At 43.1% G+C, this 18,095-nt stretch overlaps 1 protein-coding gene across 1 annotated transcript in view; it reads right to left on the bottom strand.

Annotated features, from left to right (window-relative positions):
* Nucleotides 1–1,352: 1,352 nt before the first annotated feature.
* LOC143960963 (CD209 antigen-like protein C) overlaps nt 1,353–18,095 on the bottom strand; it is a 34,267-nt gene continuing 17,524 nt past the window's right edge. Inside the window, exons 4-7 of the mRNA XM_077470031.1 lie at nt 15,607–15,651; nt 11,444–11,586; nt 4,479–4,585; nt 1,353–3,500 (exon numbers count right to left, since the gene is read on the bottom strand). Coding sequence (XP_077326157.1) covers nt 3,371–3,500; nt 4,479–4,585; nt 11,444–11,586; nt 15,607–15,651 — 425 coding nt within the window. The 3' untranslated portion in view covers nt 1,353–3,370. The remainder of the gene's footprint in view (nt 3,501–4,478; nt 4,586–11,443; nt 11,587–15,606; nt 15,652–18,095) is intronic.

Here is an 18,095-nt window from a genome sequence, read left to right as displayed (position 1 = left end):
CATTTACCAGTGGTTTTGGCACTGTGAGCAGGTGCCAGGTCGTGCTGAAAAATGAAATCTCCATCTCCATAAATCTTTTCAGCAGATGGAAGCATGAAGTGCTCCAAAATCTCCTGATAGCTAGCTGCATTGACCCTGCCCTTGATAAAACACAGAGGACCAACACCAGCAGCTGACATGGCACCCCAGACCATCACTGACTGTGGGTACTTGACACTGGACCTCAGGCATTTTGGCATTTCCCTCTCCCCAGTCTTCCTCCAGACTCTGGCACCTTGATTTCCGAATGACATGCAAAATTTGCTTTCATCCGAAAAAAGTACTTTGGACCACTGAGCAACAGTCCAGTGCTGCTTCTCTGTAGCCCAGGTCAGGCGCTTCTGCCGCTGTTTCTGGTTCAAAAGTGGCTTGACCTGGGGAATGCGGCACCTGTAGCCCATTTCCTGCACACGCCTGTTCACGGTGGCTCTGGATGTTTCTACTCCAGACTCAGTCCACTGCTTTCGCAGGTCCTCCAAGGTCTGGAATCGGTCCTTCTCCACAATCTTCTTCAGGGTCCGGTCACCTCTTCTCGTTGTGCAGCATTTTCTGCCACACTTTTTCCTTCCCACAGACTTCCCACTGAGGTGCCTTGATACAGCACTCTGGGAACAGCCTATTCGTTCAGAAATTTCTTTCTGTGTCTTACCCTCTTGCTTGAGGGTGTCAATGATGGCCTTCTGGACAGCAGTCAGGTCGGCAGTCTTACCCATGATTGCGGTTTTGAGTAATGAACCAGGCTGGGAGTTTTTAAAAGCCTCAGGAATCTTTTGCAGGTGTTTAGAGTTAATTAGTTGATTCAGATGATTAGGTTAATAGCTTGTTTAGAGAACCTTTTCATGATATGCTAATTTTTTGAGATAGGAATTTTGGGTTTTCATGAGCTGTATGCCAAAATCATCAATATTAAAACAAGAAAAGGCTTGAACTACTTCAGTTGTGTGTAATGAATCTAAAATATATGAAAGTCTAATGTTTATCAGTACATTACAGAAAATAATGAACTTTATCACAATATGCTAATTTTTTGAGAAGGACCTGTATATATATATATATGTATGTATGTATATATACACGATAATGATTCGTAGTTTGGAAAATCATATGTTTATTGGATCTTTTAACACACACAATGATAATATCTCTTCTCCTTTGCTCAAATACAATACAACACCTTACTTTGAGTTGACCTTTTGTTTCATTAGATCTTTAACGAATCACGTCAAATTCATTCGCATCCACTATAATTTCTTTTGTATTAGTTGAAATTATTTTTTTTTGTAAGTATATTGATTTGTAATAACGATTCGTAGTTTGTAAAGTCGTTTGTTTATTGAATCTATTAACACACACAATGATAATATCTCTTCTCCTCTGCTCAAATACAATACAAAACCCTTCTCACTCTCAGGAATGCACTTTGCCAGTAATCCAACCTCCAGCACAAAATTAATCAGCTGATTGGACTGTAAGATTTACTTTGAGTTGACCTTTTGTTTCATTAGATCTTTAACGAATAACCGAATCATGTCAAATTAATTTGTTATATCTGCTATAATTTCTTTCATATTAGTTGAAATTCGTTATTTTTTTATTCGGACATTCGGATGCATCCAAATGTCCAGAAGATGCAAAAGATGCAAAAAGATGCATCAACATCCACTTTATAGATCATTGCAAGTTTTTGGCTACACGCAAACTTGCATGTTGGTGGGGCACTACCTGACCCACATTTTTGTTCTCAATTCCTTCAAGGTGGGCTTCTGGAGTTATTTTTACATCTATTGAACAGTGGTTATATAATTGTTATTTTTTTGCATTTGCTAAGCAGCAATGTAAGGTGTTACATACTTCTGACCACAGCATAATGATTACAAAGCTATGGTCTCTGTTTTTTTTTTTTTTTTTACACTGTGAATGGCTTCTATATAACACTGCAACTGAAACTTTTAACTAATTTTATGACTAATCATTTCTCATTATGTCACGTCTGCCTTTCCTATACCACGGAATTGGGGGACTTAGTTCACCCACTTATTCTACCAGCACTGGATCCCCAACCCCAAAAAATAGTTTGGAGTCACCCCTATATGAATGTGACTGGTGAGGTAGGAAGTCGCATTGGGCACAAGCTTCAGGAAGTACACTCCCAATGAACATATCAGATTTCCAGATGAGGTTAAATTGTGTGAACTTTCTGAAAACTGCACTAGTGACCCATCAACTAGTTTTCCTGACCAGAGTTTACAAGCTAAACAGTGAATAGAGCAAAATATGGCAGCTATTGGTCAGCAACTTTAAAACGCATCTTTACAAAATGAGAAACTGATTAATCCAACCTGATTCCAAGCAGCATCACTAACAGTAAGCCATGGTATTTATTAAATCCTGCATACAGTCACAACCATTTTCAAAAGAGGCAAGCAGTAAAGGTTAACAAAACACATGGTGTATACAGTATACCACGTAAGAATAAAATAATATTTATAGACTTACCTAATAATAGACATACATAAAGGTGGTAAAACCTAACCAATATACAGTGTCAATATAATTGATAACTCTAAACTTTGGGTGAATATAGCACAGTCATATGTTTTTGTTTTGTTTAATTCAATATTTTTATTAAAGTAAGTGGAAAATAAGACATATTAATGTAGTTACAATGTCAGGGATATTTATCCAACATTACTTTGATATGAAACGCTGATAACTTACAAATTGCCAAAGTATTGATGATCTTATTCAGTATAGTAAAAACTTAAGCCACGCTCCAATGGGTGGTCTACTGCATACTACACGACATGCGTAGGTATTTGAGAAATGAAAAAGAAAGGAAAAGAGAGGAGGAGAAAGTAACGGGGAGAGCATGGGGGTAAGTGGGAATGAGCATCTAGGACCCTGTGCCAATCTGCCAGACTTCCGTTTCATAGCCTACAGTCAGAAGGTAGAGAGTGGAAAACCCATGGGTCCCAGATCTTATAAAATTTGGCCATCGTATCCATTGGTTTTGCTGTCAGGTTTATTGAATGTCGAGTAAATCCTGTTTTTCACTGCCACTAAAGAGAGGGAGCCAGATAACCAAGCTTTTGCTACTGATTGTTTGGTTGCCATTAGGACATGAGTCATCAGTGGCATCTAGTAAGTCTATCAGGTTTAAGATTGAGTAAAGCTTCATCAGGTGGCTCAAGGATGGGAATCATATGTTTTTTTTTTTTAAAAGCTGTAGACCTAGCAGTGTAGATAACATTGAAAAAGATCAACAAATTGTGCAGGATATATTTCCAGAGTCCCCGGAGGTTGTGAGTATTTTACAGAGAGGAAATCATCATCATATCAGTCTCTTCTCACAGATGGCAAAAAACTTTAATCCACAGATAGAATCATTCCATCTTTCAGAAAGAATCTGAACACATCCCTCTTTATTTGCTAGGTTATTTGGCTCTCCTGAGTGCCAAAATCTGCAAAAGATAAAGCAATAAATTACAGCAGATGCCCCCAAATTTTCTTACTCATTGACAAACAGCAGTTTGCCTTTTAACATATGAATAGTACAATTTTAAAAATGTAATTCTGTAAACAGAAGATAACTTTTGCTCGGTTTCACAAAAGGGAAGTATATAATCAGAAAACGTATTTAGATAAACTGGCCTAAAACTCTACCAAGTGGCGGCCACATTAATCCTTCTGAGACTCACATTTAGCTCTCAAGGACAGTTATGGTGAATAATATTGACAGTTATGGTGAACAATATTGTATTCAGTTTACTCTATATCTAATTCAGAATTGAATTTAATGATAGTATTCAGTATACATTCATTTGTTTATTTTTTTATTTACCTTTTTTTTCCCCAGATATACTGTAAATGCACAGTGAGCTGTCTAACAAAAGTGACAGCAACTGAATTGGGACAAACTATGATATTACCTGAAGTAAGAACCAACGCATTTTTTATAAAGAAGAATTATGCTCCATGCAAACTGGGCTTAAAAAAAAAAACACCAGTTTCCTTGGCAGAAAACAAAATGCTCATATAGAAAATTTTTGCCCACCTGTTTAGGCACATTTTAGGAGTGTTTAGCATTTTTTTCTGCCAGAAAACTCCAATCAAAAAAGCAAATCAGAAGGGGTTTTTTTGTTCTGCCTCTAAACGCTGGCCCTAAAATATGCCTCTAAACATCCTAAGGTGCATGGACACATAGGATAACATTGAGCTGCTTCTACAGCCAAAACACAAAACTCTGTGGAAGGAACAATTTTTAAGCCAGTGTGCATGAACCCTTGTGGTGTGTGTAAACCCTCAATCTAAGTTTTCAGCATGTGTGGCATCATGCCTCACTGACTGTATTTGGTTTTCAATAGCAAATAATTTTGAATCTGTTGCAAACTTTATCTAATATATGGCCCCTGAAATAACACACTATACACATGACTTACTGGTATGATAACCCTGTGCCATCAACCCACGTAAATGTATTATTCATCTCCAAATTTGTCAGACCGATCCAGGAAATTCTTCCATTATGGTCATTCGTTAAGAAATTCTATGGAATTAGAGAGAAAGAAATAAGTGTGTTATAAATGCAATGTAAATCCAGAGAGAGTATTAACAACAGAGAAGGGATGTATGAGTTCAACATATGTATTGGCTCTTGTTCATTGTTATACAGTATACTTTATATTGGTATTTTGGTGGAACACTAAAGTACCACATCCCTTATAAATGATGTCCAAAAAAATAAAGAGAAATGGGACTTTTATAAAGGTGCTACCTCTCAAAGAATAAACACATGTAAATACTGTTAAAAACATTTTATTCAAAAAAAAAGATTTAGAGGTAAAACCAATTCATAAAAACAAGATTGGTGCATTTACACATTGATACAACAATTCATTTTTTAGTTCACCCCCAATGATCAATGCATAACTACCACATATAGAAATACACTTAGCCCTTGTACACACGGTCGGAGATTCCGACAACCAAATCCGTCAGAGTAATGCCGACGGATTAATTCCTGAAGGGGTCCGGAAGTGATGTTCCATACACACGGTCAGACAAAGTTGTCGGAAAATCCGATTGTACATAACGTGATGACGTTATTTCATTACGACGGGACTACGTTCAGGCTAGTAGCCAATAGCTTTGGTCTAGGAATTTGATCTGAGCATGCGTGGCACTTTGTCCGTCGGAGTAGGCTACACATGATCGGAGTATGTCTGATCGGAGCATTTTGTCTGAAAATTTTACTGGCAAGTTGGAAAAGTTGGTCCGTTGGATATTCAGATGGAAACAGTCCAATGGAGACCACACACAGTCGGAATATCCGACAAAACGGTCCGATAGGACACATTCCGTCGGAATCTCTGACCGTGTGCACAAGGGCTAAGACATCTCAGTACATTATGTCAATGAGATGAAAACCTAGTTTACAAGCAGTAGACAACTGTATTGATTTTGGACATGCATAAGTGTACCTGTCGCACATTACACTTCATCAGGGGGAAGTGAAGTGATAAAACACACATGCCCTACCAGAAGGAGGACAGTCAGAGGAGCCAATGGCCCAAACATGCATTTATTAAGTAGTCATATATAGTAGAGCCAGCTCAAAAAGTCATAAAGGGAACATATGGTCACTGGGATCCCCCATTTGCAATTCCAGAAATATGATGAACAGTACCTTCTCCTTCCTCTAGGCCAGTGGTCTCCAAACTGCGACCTGGTGGCCTCATGCTTTTATCTGGCCCTTGGGGCACTATTTTTGTTCAATGATATCAATGATGGGGCACAATTCCTCCCAATCACACCAAAAATGGGGCACAATTCCTCTGCATGACACATAGGATGGGGAATAATTCCCCCCAATGACACCAACGATGGGGCACAATTCCTCTTGATGACACCAATGATGGGGCACAATTCATCTTGATGACACCAATGATAGGCCACAATTCCTCTTGATGACACCAAAGATGGGGCATGATTCCTCACAATGACACCAATGCTGGGGCACAATTTCTCCCAATAACACAAACAATGGGGCACAATTCCTTTGAATTGTACCAAAAATGGGTCACAATTCCTCCCAATGGCTCTATGGGCTCTCTAAGCCTTTTTAGTTGCAGCAACCTGCTGCACAGGCCCACACCCTAACCCCTCTTGACACCCTGGGCTCTCTCATTCCTCTGAAACTTCTAGATTCCCTCATCCCCTTGACTCTCTCAGTCCTCCAGACTCACTTAGCCGCCTTGACTCTCCCAGCCCTGTGATCAAGGATACACTTGTTTCCTCACAGGAGCTCTGAGCTATGGCAAGGTCCTTCATTATAAGGGCTGTGCATATCTGCACTCGCAGCCTGCTGATCTCCTGTGCACTGGGTTGGAGACTTCTTTCCACCCAAATCTCTTAGAAGTCTCCAAACTCTTAAAGTGGAAGTAAACTCCCCTATCGTTTTCAACCAAGGAAGCTGCCATCTTTGCCTCTGTTTAATCTTCAACTGCTATGGTGCTGCACATGTGATTCGTTATGATACATCCATTCGATGGTTTGATAGTTTGGCTGAGAGCACAGCCAATGTGCAGTTAGCATTCCCGGAATGCCTTTTTTTTTTAACTGTTTAAATCCATGGGTTTACTTCCACTTTAAACCTAAGCTGCGAATACCAAAATCTAGAAAAAATAAAAAGATCAATTTTCTCCACTCTAAATCAAGATTTTGGAGCCCCATACTCTGCAAACCCTGTGTCATTTCTACTTCAATTTTCACAGTGGCAGGGTCTCACATTGTCATACCCCAAATATGTTTTAACTGTACCATCAATGTCCAAACTGGGGTTATGGTATGGGATGCTGGTGGGTGTAGGTATCCGGAAATCCAAGTTACCTTTCTCATATTGTGCAGATGTCATAAAACCAATCTTACAACTCTTCCTGTCTTTTGGACTATTACCCCCTGTCAAAAATTACTCAGTATATATAAGAAAAATCATATCTTATTACTCTCAAACCAAGGCTAGGAGTGCAGTTCTTTTAACTGCTTCCTGACCTACCGAACTGTGGCAAGGTGGCAGGATACCACAAATCGCCATCATTGTATGTTAGCTTTTTTAAGTGATATAGCACATCCACAGGTCCGGTGGACTCAATGTCTGCTGGCTACCCGCAATCGCGGTATACAGAGGCAGAAATGGGATCTATCAGTGTAAACAAGGAGGATCCCTGTTCTGCCAGATGACATGCCAGAGATCTTCTGTTTCCAGTGATTGGGAACAGTGATCTCTGCCATGTCCCTGGCAGCCCATCTCCCTAAAGTTAGAACAATCTATCCCATAGTTTGTAGATGCGATAACTTTTGCGCAAAGCAATCAATATACAACTATTGTGATTTTTTTTACCAAAAATATGTAGAAGAATATATATCGGCCTAAACTGATGAATAATTCGTTTTTTTATTAATTTATTTTTGGATATATACTATAGCAGAAAGTTAGTCATTTTTTTTCTTTTTCAATGAATATGTCAAGCTTCGAGGGTTACAGAGACCCCAAATTTGGGGAGTATGTAGCCTAAGTCCTAGCCCACCACTAGTAAAATAGTGGGGTTTCCAGAGATATGGAGCTCCTTGCGCAGCCTGTCAGAAGATAAATACAGTGCGGCCACTTTAAATACAAGCTGACATACTGTGTTTGCAACAGTCAACAGCCACAGTAGAAAGCAGTGTTCTTTCAAGTCATATGAATTAGATGCAGTTCAAAAACGCATCCAATTCAAATATGTGTGAATCTAGCCTTAGTCGGCTCTCACTGGAGCGCTGGGCTGTGGAAGGGGGTGGGAGTGGTTGGCTTAGACTCTCAGCAGCTTGCTGAGAGGATGATCCAGCTGCCGCTCAGGAATCTGGGTGGATCCCGACTTTAAAGTGGACTGGCTCGTCAGCCGACAGCGGGCTTTAGCAGAACAAAGTGTACTTTTGTGATCCATCGGCTTTGGCCCTACTTCTCTTTTAATACCACTTTAAAACAGAAATGTATCTAGGGGTTAAATTTAATGCAAAACCTAACAATGAACTTCATATGACTTACTCCCTTTTGATGCAGTAAATATATAATTGAAAGTGTTCTGTTATTGTATTCATGAAGTGCAAAAAAATATCTATTGATCTGCCAGAAAAATAAAGAGCTCAGGTGGAATGCAGTCTTAGCACACTACTTGTCCTTAGGTGACAACACTGCTCCTCAGATACAGTACAATGCGTGAGCATTGTTACCCTAGGACTGGAAGTGTGTTAGTGATAGGATCAACACATATAAAGAGGTAAGTTGCAATGCATAAAACGTTCGTTATTGTGTTTAGATACACTTTAATTATAAAACTAGTCATAAACAGAGATAAAGCTGCTTTTCTCCCAACAGCCTTTTTGGGGTTCCGTGTGCTGAGCACCCTTTGTCCCGGTTCACATATATGCGATGCGGGAACCTGCGCAATTTCACTATGGGTTCCCGCATCTCATGTCACCTGCTGGTGGTTCACACTGACATCTGCTAACTGCTGCGGGTGTCAATGCAAAGTTAATGACTCCCCCAGATCGGTTTGCAGAACACAGTGTGAACTGTCAAATGGTACAGAAATCGGATCACATAAGTGTGAACACCCATTTGATCCGATTCCAGTGCAGCCCAAAAAAAGGGTCCTGTAACATTTTGGTGCAAAAGTATGGCTGAATTCACATTACACAGACATTACATGTGATCTGCACAGCAATGCGGTGCAAATCACATGGGATGTCTGTGATTGCACAAGTGTGAACTCAGCCTTATTGCCTGGAAAGAGAGTGGTGTTCCCAATTCACCCTACAAAGAAGTCATATTGGATTTCATAATGTTGCTTAGTAGTGATAATTCTTCCATTGGTTATCATTGTGTCACTGCATTCTTGGTTTAAGACATTCTGATCATTACCAAATGTCAGTTTTGCCAACCGCCAATATTTTTACAGGCAGCCAGTAAAAAACAGCCATTTTTCTCCTGCCAGTAAATGTTAGTGAAAGGGAAGAATTGCCAGTTAAAAATATGTTTGTGATGCTCAGCACAGCCCTGCACATGCACAGGTCTGGTTCGGAGCCAGCCACGCCCATGGAGTGCATGCTAGTGTCTTTGGGGCGGTGCAAGTGGGGGGGTGGGTCTGGTGGAGGCAGTGGCTGAGCATGTGATGTGATGCAAGGAGGCCTAGAAAAGTGGCCAGAGCTTTGTGTGTGGGTCTACGGTATGGGGGCAAGGCAAGCCGGGAGTGGGACTGTCAGTGCTGTTTGGACTGGAGTGGACCGAAGGGACCACCTGTCATGGAGAGAGACTGTCACTGTGGCTCATAAGGGGACGTGTCATGTCGGTGAGGTGTCATCATCATCTGTGCTGCTGTCAGTGTCACTGTGAGAGTCAATTTCATGCATGTGTGCCTGCCCATTCAAATTTCTTGTCCTGTCCCTGAGCTACTCACTTACTATTTCAAAAATAAAATATTAAATTATATTTGCCTTAACCACTTCGCTCGGCTGCGCAAACCGCAGTCATGTTACGTCGGTAACATATTTGACCACTAGGGGGGCGTGTGCGCGTCGCCGGAGGTGTGTGCGCGCCCCCTGCTCACCCGCGGAGCCGATGTGAGTCGCTTGGGGCACTGCCCCTTTTGCCCTGCCTTAAAAACGGCCCTGCCTTAAATCCCATTTCTAACTGCATGTTGTACTTGTTTGTAGTCTAAATGCTGACATTTCCCCTTAAAACTGTAATTTTGTAAATGCCAGTAAAAATTTTGCTGTGCCAGTAAAGCTTTGGGTGTCGTTTCAGTAAATTTTAATCTCATAGGTTGGCAACACTGCCAAATGTATTTATTTTTATCCATTTGTTGCATGAAGCATTCTCTTTTTTATCATTATGATTTTATCTTCACGTGCATAAAACCACTAGCTTGCTCACTTGTTAATGTTGCAATGCTGTATATACCAGGGGTCATCAACCCTCGGGCCGCGGCCCACTACCAGGCCGTAGCGTCTTTGCAGCCAGGCCGCAGCGGGCAGCATGACATTGTAAGGTGGTTGAGAGAGCACCGGTGGATCAGAGAGGAAAGCAGTGGGGCAAATGAGAGAAGCAGTCTGGCGAGCAGATATGACATAATCTCTCTCTCTGCCCACCGAGCATCACCGCTCTTCCACTCTCACAGCGTGCGGAATGTCGAAAGGTGCGACAGGGAGCAGAGAGATGACATCTCTCATGTCTGCTCTCCTGCCATCACTCAAGAACGACCACTGAACCAGTGCCACCAATGCAGTGACAATCCTCATCTGGTGGCACAGGCAGGCGACGTGGCAAGTGGCATTCCTCATCTGGTGGCACAGGAAGGTGACGTGGCCAGTGGCATTCCTCATCTAATGGCACAGGCAGGTGATGTGGCCAGTGGCATTCCTCATTTGGTGGCAGGCAGTGTGGCAAGTGGCACTCCTCATCTGGTGGCAGGCAGCTTGGTAAGTGGCATTCCTCAACTGGTGGCAGGCAGCATGGCAAGTGGCATTCCTCATCTGGTGGCAGGCAGCGTGGCAAGGGGCATTCCTCCTCTAGTGGCACAGGCAGGTGAAGTGGCCAGTGGCAGTCCTCATCTGGTGGCACAGGCAGTTGACATGGCCAGTGACATTCCTCATTTGGTGGCTGGCAGTGTGGCAAGTTGTATTCCTCATCTGGTGGCAAGCCGCTTAGCAAGTGGCATTCCTCATTCCTCAACTGATGGCAGGCAGCATGGCAAGTGGCATTCCTCATTCCTCAACTGGTGGCAGGCAGCATGGCAAGTGACATTCCTCATCTGGTGGCAGGCGACGTGGAAAGTGACACTCAGGGCTCCCACTGATTCTGCATTATGGCGAGTTGAACTATTTCATTTATATTACAATGTAATAGAAATAATGCATTTCAATCATTCTGACACCATACCAACCATGGTGCCGTGATGATTGAAGTACCAACAGCAGAACAACAGTTATAGCCTCAATATATTGCCCGTGAAATTCGCTTACCCCACCACGTGTGTATACATCACCCAACCCCAACCCCCCGCCGACGCCCCCCCCCCCCCCCCCCCCCCGCCGAGCCTTGGCACAATTTTCTTCCACGCTGCCGGTCCCCAGTGCCAAAAAGGTTGGGGACCAGTGGTCTATACTTGAGAACCTAGGAACACTTGAATTGCAAGAATTTGTGCAGCTGTCATAAGACCAACCATGACATTATTATGCAATTGCTTTAAATAATAATGAGATTAGCAATAGGTTTGATCCTGTACTTTTTGAGGGTAAAGGTCCACTGTACCAAAGGAAAACTGAAATGTGATACAGAGCATTGATTATGTTACTTTGAGTTGTTTACCTGCTCTGCTTCATTGTTTACTATAACCAGATGACTTTCTCTGTTCAGACACATCTTCTCAGCGTTTGCCCAATTTAGTTCAAAATCAGAGAAGAAATAACAATGGTCTTCAAATTCCAGCCAACCAATCTCACAGGAGGGCTCTGACAACAAAAAAAAAATCAAAATTAGGCATGAAAACACTAAGAATGAGCTATAGGTCCAGGCCGAACTTTGCTTCTTAAGGCATTTGTCTGAAAGCCCGGCTGGAACCAAACATCACATATAGAAGCATATTTTTTTTCTATCGCTATTCGCTACTATATATTACAGCTTACTTCTTCCATTGTTAATAAATGTTAACCCCTTCAGCTCCAGAAGGTTTTACCCCCTTCATTACAAGGCCATGTTTAGCTATTTAGCACTGCGCAACTTTAACTGTACACTCATGCAACACTGTACCCAAACAAAATTTATATCATTGCGTTCACACAAATTGAGCTTCCTTTTTCTGGTATTCGATCACCACTGGGTTTTTTGCAATATAAATTTAAAAAGAACTAAAATGTTGAAAATATATATATTTTTTACTTTCTGCTACAAAACATATCCAATGAAATAAAAAAAATAAAAAAATAAAACGTCTCCATACATTTTGGCAAAAATTTATTTTGCTACAATAATCCCAATAAGTGTATATTGATCGGTTTGCAAGAATGTTAGAGCGCCTACAAAATGTTAGTATATTATATATACTGAATTATTTTTATATATATATTACCAATGGCAGTGATCAGAGAGCTATAATGGGACTGGGATAGTGCAGCAGGCAGTCTGACACTAATGCCACGTACACATGACTGGTTTTCCCCTCGGAATAAACTCTGAAGGTTTTTCCGACGGAGTTCTGATGGAGTTCTGCTGAAACTGTCTTGCGTACACACGATCACACCAAAGTCCGATTGTTAAGAATGCGGTGACGTACAACGCGTACGACGGGACTAGAAAAAGGTAGTTCAATAGCCAGTAGCTAATAGCCTCCATCTCATACTTGCTTCAGAGCATGCGTCGTTTTTGGTCCACCAACAGCATACAGACGAGCGGATTTCCCGATAGGACTTGGTTCTATCGTAAATATTTAAAACATTTTCTATTTCTAGGTCCGTCAGAATTGAATGAGGAATACACACGATTGGAATGTATGATGAAAAGCTTCCGTCTGACTTTTTCTGTCAGATATTCAGCTCATGTGTATGCAGAATAACTGAGGCTGGGGGGAAATGACCAACTGCCAGTGACATCACCAGTGACATTAATACAGTGATCAGTGCTAATAATATACACCAGGGGTAGGCAACCTTTTGAACACAGTGTGCCGAAAAATGTTTTCAAAGAAATTGAGCGTGCCGATTTTATAACAAAAAAATTTCAACTTCACACCCTCAATCACAGAAAGGAATTTTTCTATAGTAAATGCTGTAAAATACTTGAGTAGTAGTGAGAAATGATCATCCTGCACTTTCACGCCTCATATCACTGTCCCCCCTGCAAATCTGCCCCACCACTGTGCTACCCAGCACATCTGCCCCACCACTGTGCTACCCTGCACATCTGCCCCACCACTGTGCTACTCTGTACATCTGCCTCACCTCTGTACCCCCCGCTCATCTGCCCCACCATTGTAACCCCCTGCACATCTGCTCCACCACTGTACTACCCTGCACATCTGCCCCGCCACTGTACTACCCTGCACATCTGCCCCACCACTATACTACCCTGCACATCTGCCCCACCACTGTATCACCCTGCTCTTCTGTCCCCCCCACTGTAAGCCCTTGTTCATCTGCCCCACCAATGTTACCCTTTCTCATCGGCCCCACCACTGTACCTCCCTGCACATCTGCTCCATCATCGTACCCCCATGCTCTTCTGTCTTACTGTAGGACCATCTTCTCATTTGTCTTAACACTGAACTTATATGCTCATCTGCCCCACCACTGTAACCCCCTTTCTCCTCTGGCCCACCATTGTACCTGCTACACATCTGTCCCACCTCTGTTCCCCCTGCTCTTCTGCCCCACCACTGTAACCCCCTGCTCATGTGTTCCATCGATGTACCTCCTTTCTTCTCTGCTCCCCTCTGAACCTCGGCCTCACCTGTGTACCCCCCTGCTCATCTGTCCCACCAATGTACCTCCTTTCTCCTCTGCCCCACCACTGTGCCCCCCTGTACAGCTGCCCCACATCTGTTCCCCCTGATTTTCTGTCCAACCACTGTAACCCCCTGCTCATCTGTCCCACCAATGTACCCCCTTTCACATCTGCCCAACCCCACTGTAACCCCCTGCTCTTCTGTCCCACTGCTGAACCCCCTTCTCATCTGCCCCAACACTGAACTCCCCCCGCTTATCTGTCCCACCACTGTAACACGCTGCTCATATGCCCCATCACAGTACCCCTCTGCTTCTCTGTCCCACCGCTAAACAGGGACAGTATGTAAAAATCAATGTTTTTTTTTTTTTACATCTGCCTCTGAAATGTCCCTCACCGACATCCTGTTGGTCTAAAAATCCAGAGATTATAGCTGCCCCCCCCCCCCCTCCAGTACCTTCTCAGCCAATAGAAACATATCTGTGTATACTGTGTGTACATGCATGTGTAACCCTGTGTGATTGTATACTATGTGTGTGTTTGTGTATACTGTGTGGCCCCATAATCTCTGATTGCCTGGGGGACCCATAATCTTCTATTGCCTGGGGGCCCCATGAATTGTCAGTCTGCCCCTGGTCCCACCACTGTAAGCCCCTGCTCTTCTGTCTCACTGCTGAACCCCCTTCTCATCTCTTCCACCATTGTACCTCCCTGCACATCTGCCCCACCGCTGTACACTCTTCTCATTTATGATATGCAGAGTAGTGAAAGGAAGCAGAGATGTGACACATCTACCTGTCCTGGCACTCTCACACTTGCTGATCCACCTCTCGCATCCAGCCCACGTGCTTGTATACAATGTATGTGATGTCACATACAAGCATCTGGAATGGATATGCAATGATGAGCTCAGGTCAGGGGTATTTTATGAAAGCAGTGGGCCTGTGTGCAGGATCGTAAGTTGGGCCTCTGCAGCTGAGAAAATGTGCGGCTCTCTGCACCGCAGCAAAACCTGGATGTGCGATTTTCATTGTGCTGAATACTGGCTCTGGCTTAAAGGGACACAAAGTGCCGGGTTTCAGTAGTAAGGTTCAGGAATAATTTCTACAAAGTTCCCAGAAGCTCAACAGTAATTCCTCAAACTGTCACCTGATTGTGGTTTTCTCAATCAGTGAAATCCCTTCTTTCTGAGATTGGTAGTGGCAACCAAGCAAGTCGTCTTCCTCCAGATGGTGGATGGAGCTAGCAGGACTGTGGTTTACTTTAGCAGTGGCCAATGACAGTCCTCCTTCTCCTGAAAACAGGGACCGCCCCCTCTATCAGAACTGCACCCAATCTCTTCCCCATCACAAAAGCTACCGATTGCAGTTACAGCAAAGTTAGAGAACCAAACAATGTTTCATATCTTTTACAATGTGTGGGGGGGGGAAGTGCTTCCCCCTCGGTGCAGGTGCGGTGTGAGGAATTCTGAAAAAGGAATGCATTAGTGTCTCCCTGCACTGTTCTGCTGATGGGGAGGAAGTCAAGTTCCGACAAAGAGGCTTTGCGTGCCACGGGTTGCCTACCCTTGGTGTACACTGTACTGAAAATATGGGTTTGATAAACAGTTGTGCTAATAGTCCGTGACAAAATGACAATAAAACTTCAGTAGTTTGATAAGAATGCTTCCTAAAGGCTCATTTTCGTCTGAGGAACTTTTGCACAATTTTCTTCTGTGTGTGTGTGTACACAACTTTTGACAGTCGATTCTGACTTTTCCCAAATTCCCAAACGGGCAAACTTCAAAATTTATCTTGTATGGGAACAGAACAAACGATTTTCATTTAATGTGTACAGTTTTTTGTACAAGAAAAATCTGAAAGAAACGTGCATGATCAGAAACAATAAACAACAAAAAAATAAGTATTTTGCCGCGTACACATGACCGGACAAATTTTCGTTCATAGGTTCTGATTTGCTGTAAAATAACAAAAAAAATCCGGAGGATTGTTCGCCCGGTTTTCTTATAGTTTGTACCCAACATAACACCTTACCTTTTTTCTTTTTCATTTGTGACAATTCCTCTGAAACGGTTATATCTGGGATGAAAATACAGAACAAATATAAGTAATGAATGAACCTATGTATGTTTAGCCTAGTCTAAATGTTTAGTCTAAATTTATAATTTCTTGGTAATAGTTTGCCTGGCAAAATTGTCAGTTTCTCATTTGGCTTCTCTCCAATGTTTCAAGGACAAGTTCACCTTTTGTAATGTGAAAATAATTATATAAAATACTTCAGTGCTAACAAGTATGTGCCCAGTGAAAGTATGTTTCTGCTGGCACAAAAAATAGGATTCACACCTAACCTATATATTACCACATAATAATAAAAAAACGTGCACCTGTCTATACCAGCAGGTGGTGCTGTAGTATTATAGTGTATGTATTCTATGATATAACGGGATGTATTGTCTATCTAAGTTAAGAGCACTTGTTTTCTATTAAGTTCCTGTTCCATGATGTAAAGCCATAATATGATGTATTGCTAATCCTCCATGAAAGCAACATATTCTCTGCATACAACAAGCTTCCAAGCACACGATTCAATAACCTGCTAATAGGTTATGGGTCCCAACACATCCAGCAGACACCCAGCACACCCAGAGACACTGGAAAGAATACTTAGTAAGTACAGAAAGTCAGTGAATACTGTATACAAGCTGATGGCATGGGAAGTGGTTTAGATGTGAAGTTTTAAATTAAAAAGCTGAACAATGGCAACTACTAACCGTGGAAGTTTAAACTGGAAGCGTTTCTCACCAAGAATGGCAAGTGCTGAATACAGACAGACCCACAGACAGAGAGACAGAGGAATGGGATAGGAAGGACAGACAGGCAAAAGAAATCATAAGCTTACTAGTGGAAGATGACCAGCTTATCCACATAAGAACAGAGAAAATGGCCAAAGGTATGTGGACTTCATTACAAAAACTGCATGAGCATTCAAGTATAAACAGCAAGCTGTTTCTACTAAGATATTTCTATAGGATGAGACTACAAGAAGGCCAGCAAATGTGTGAACATGTGAAAGCTGCAGCTCAGTTTCAGAGTCTTGGCAATCTTCTTGTAGCCTAGGCCATCTTTATGTAGAGCAACAATTATTTTTTTCAGATCCTCAAAGAGTTCTTTGCCATGAGGTGCCATGTTGAACTTCCAGTGACAAGAATGAGAGAATGAGAGCGATAACACCAAATTTAACACACCACCTCCCATTCACACCTCAGACCTTGTAACACTAATGAGTCACATGAGACCAGTGAGGGAAATTGGCTAATTGGGCCCAATTTGGACATTTTCACTTAGGGGTGTACTCACTTTTCCTGTCAGTGGTTTAGACATTAATGGCTGTGTGTTGAGCTATTTTGAGGAGACAGCAAATTTACACTAGTAGACAAGCTGTGCACCCACTACTTTACATTGTAGCAAAGTGTCATTTCTTCTTCATTTCTTCACATTTCTTCCCTCGGACACAGCCCATCCCCGATCTGTGGGCTTTTCCTCTCCATCGACTCCCCCCGATACATGTGACCGGCCGTGTCCAATCACAGCCGGTCACATGTACTGCGCCATTACAGAGCTCGTGCACGCGCCTAGGGCGCGTGCAGAGAGCTGATCGGGGATGCGGCTTGTCACCCTGACACAGCCCAACCCCGATCGCGGTAAAGAGCCAATGAAATTGGCTCTTTACCATGTGACCGGCTGTGTCCAATCACAGCCGGTCACAGAATGTAAACAAACCGCGGTAACGAGATGTTATCGGGTTCTCCTCCTCACACACTGATCATGTGTGAGGAGGAGATTGCGGTAACATCTCGTTACCGCTCAGTGTACACCAACACACACTGATTACCCCCCCAATAAAGAGGACCTGTCACCACCCATCAAAGTACCTGTCACCATCCATCAAAGTACCTGTCATCATCACCCATCACAGCCCATCTGAGTCCCCATGTACCTGTCAGCCCATCTGAGTACCCGAGTACCTGTCAGCCCATTTGAGTACCCGAAGTACCTGAGTACCTGTCTCAGCCCATCTGAGTACCCGAGTACCTGAGTATCTGTCAGCCCATCTGTGTACCCGAGTACCTGTCCCAGCCCATCTGAGTACCCGAGTACCTGTCACAGTTCATCTGAGTACCCGAATGCCTGTCACCAGCCCGGAGTACCCAAGTACCTGTCACCAGCCCGTCGGAGTACCGGAGTACCTGTCACCAGCTCGTCGGAGTACCCGAGTACCTGTCACCAGCCCGTTGGAGTACCCGAGTACCTGTCACCAGCCCGTCGGAGTACCCGAGTACCTGTCACCAGCCCGTCGGAGTACCCGAGTACCTGTCACCAGCCCGTCGGAGTACCCGAGTACATGTCACCAGCCCGTCGGAGTACCCGAGTACCTGTCACCAACCCGTCAGAGTACCCGAGTATCTGTCACCAGCCCGTCGGAGTACCCGAGTACCTGTCACCAGCCCGTCGGAGTATCCGAG

Source organism: Lithobates pipiens, unplaced genomic scaffold, assembly GCF_037356315.1.
Source record: "Lithobates pipiens isolate NorthernLeopardFrog02 unplaced genomic scaffold, aLitPip1_a1.2 Scaffold_8, whole genome shotgun sequence".
NCBI lineage: Eukaryota > Metazoa > Chordata > Amphibia > Anura > Ranidae > Lithobates > Lithobates pipiens.
The sequence above is the reverse complement of the archived record's forward strand: the minus strand, read 5'-3'. Positions and strand labels throughout refer to the sequence as shown.